The sequence below is a fragment of the Puntigrus tetrazona genome, chromosome 13, assembly GCF_018831695.1.
Source record: "Puntigrus tetrazona isolate hp1 chromosome 13, ASM1883169v1, whole genome shotgun sequence".
Taxonomy (NCBI): domain Eukaryota; kingdom Metazoa; phylum Chordata; class Actinopteri; order Cypriniformes; family Cyprinidae; genus Puntigrus; species Puntigrus tetrazona.
In genome coordinates this window covers 19,784,716-19,787,215 of record NC_056711.1, presented here as the reverse complement: position 1 = coordinate 19,787,215, position 2,500 = coordinate 19,784,716, and the positions used below count along the sequence as shown (strand labels likewise).

At 39.6% G+C, this 2,500-nt stretch overlaps 1 protein-coding gene across 3 annotated transcripts in view; it reads right to left on the bottom strand.

Moving 5' to 3' along the window:
• LOC122356808 (signal-induced proliferation-associated 1-like protein 2) overlaps positions 1 to 2,500 on the bottom strand; it is a 115,859-nt gene that overhangs the window by 18,393 nt on the left and 94,966 nt on the right. For all 3 annotated transcript variants that reach the window (XM_043255877.1, XM_043255876.1, XM_043255878.1), the window contains one exon: positions 1,108 to 1,258. In XM_043255877.1, the coding sequence (XP_043111812.1) occupies positions 1,108 to 1,258 (151 nt within the window). The remainder of the gene's footprint in view (positions 1 to 1,107; positions 1,259 to 2,500) is intronic.

The window sequence follows — 2,500 nt, the reverse complement described above, 5'->3', positions numbered from 1 at the left end:
TAAAATATATACATATAAAAAAAAAAAAAAACACAACATGCCACAGTGAACCATGATGCTAGTGTTGAAAAATAATCTATGCATTGTTACGGTATGATAAAAAAACTAATTAAAATGTAAAAAAAACATGGCACTTCAAAAACATAAAACAGCATGGTATTACTATCATACTCGCATAAATCACGCCTTCACCTTCATACACGCTGCAAATACTATCCATTTTGAAAAACGTCACTATGGTGACTTTCTAAACAATGGTAGATGTTTAAAAAGCAGCTAGAAAACGCAAGTAACCTTTGAACTGTGGTATTAAAGTTAAAAAACCCTTTTATTAGAACGACAACAACACAGTATTGTCAATGCACTTCGATAAAATACTATAGTTAACTGTACTCAACTTTTTTTTTTAAAAACACGTTTTACCAGTGGATATCTCCAGAAAACGTGGTATTATCAAGATCACTTCCCCAACAAAAAAAACTCACGCATGCCATCAAGGTACGCATCTAAAACAGCACGATATTACAATTGTCTTAGAAATTTCCCATCGTATCTATACAACATATAACATATTACTATATTACATGGTACATAAAAATAAAACAGTATGACAGTAGGCTTTTCCAAATACTATGGACATATTTTATGCCAAAGTACATAAACACATGGCATTATAATGGCGACTGACTAAAAACCATGGCATTACCGAGGTTTCGTGTCTAAAGCACGCATTTATATCCATTATATTTATATCTTTATATCTATTTTTACCATTGAACTTGTCTAAAAAACGAGTTTTGCCATCACGCATATCTAAAAACGTTACGGTGACCCCTCCCAAGCTTAAACCAACCAAAACATGTCAAAAAGCACGGCGCTACCAAAGCAAGCATATAAAACAACACAGATGGCCCGATTTAAAAACTGAACACGGTGCGTGCCAGACGCTCTTTCGGTGTTTCGGCATGTACCAAAAAAATATATATTATCACGGTACGCAAGAAACATGGTCATCAACGTCGCAAAAGCGTAGCATTAGCACAGTATGAAGTCCAACAGGGTATGGCTTTAAAGAACGTGGCCTTCTCGAGGAGCGATGGACTGTACCTTCCTGCGGCCGCTCTCCCCGGGAGGGCTTTCCGGCAGCATCGTCTTCATGTACTCCTCTTTAGACAGCTTGGGCTGCAGTCCTCCGTCCTTCAGCTTGTCCCGTCCTCGGTCCTGAAGCCGGCTGGACGTCTCTGCGGCGTACAGCTGCCTGCGGCACACACACACACACACACACACACGGGTTACACGCATCTCAGGAATATTAGGCAACAACGACTGCTGCTAAACTCTTTATGTGTTCAACGAGTGTCCCTCATTTTTCTTATTGTTGGTCTGAAGAAGCCGTTTTTTTCCCCCACCAAAGACAATTTATAAAGTCACAAACATTCGCTATTCTACGACATAATTGCGCATTATAAAGCCCAGTATTGAGGGCAAAAAAAAAAGACTCTGTGTTCTCCGAATGGCGCCTAATGCTAACTTCACAGATCTCGCAATTCCTGAGGGGAAAAAAAAGTCTGATTTGTCCGATTAAAAAGTCTGAATTAGCAAATTTTTTACTCAACGGGCTTCCATGGTGGTCCCATACAAGTACGACTGCGTTAAAACCCATTATATAAGCGGCGAAAACTTGTATCATTGCAATTTTATCAAAAACGATAAATGATTAGCAATCGTTTTATGTTTTGCTGATTTGATGTTAACTCTTAAACATCGCGTGACTTTCTGTGAGGACAGTATTAGGCAGACTGGGTGATTGATCAACTGAATATAAGAAAACTGTTTTTGGACAATTCGCTTTTTTAGTTTTAGAATTAAATAGCGTTTTAAGCGTCTAACATTTCGTATTTTTAAAAGTGTACTACAAGCACGTCTTCAACTGTGTGATCGTCGACCTGACTTTTCCATTTCATTTCATGTCATGTGGTGCTGTATTGTATTGTTAGTGACTGAATATTGTCATTTTGTAAAAGCATCCTGCCCGGATGCAAATGTAGCTAATTCTGTGCAACGTCCGCATTCAATAAATGAAATGAAGTAAACACACACACACACACACACACAGTTCAGGAGTGAAGGGAGAGCGGGGTCAGACACTGAGGACAGGAGCGCTGGAGATGCTGCAGGTCAAGGTAAAGTCATGATAATCACACTATCACACTGAAAACTACGCTACGAGCTAATGCTAGCGATTCTCACCGGCGTCTGTCACACATCCTTTCAGCGGAGGAAGAGGAGAGATGGTGACGGGGGGATGTGACCTTGATGTGTGTGTGTGTGTGTGTGTGTGTGTGTGTACTATTTAGCTGTCAGACAGCATGAACACAAATACACACAACGGCGTAAACTAAACCTGGACTACAGAAGAAATCACGTACTTCATACAAGTTCAACTCTGCAATCTGCAGAAAATTCATTCATGTGGTGAATGAAACTAAACAAAGCAAAG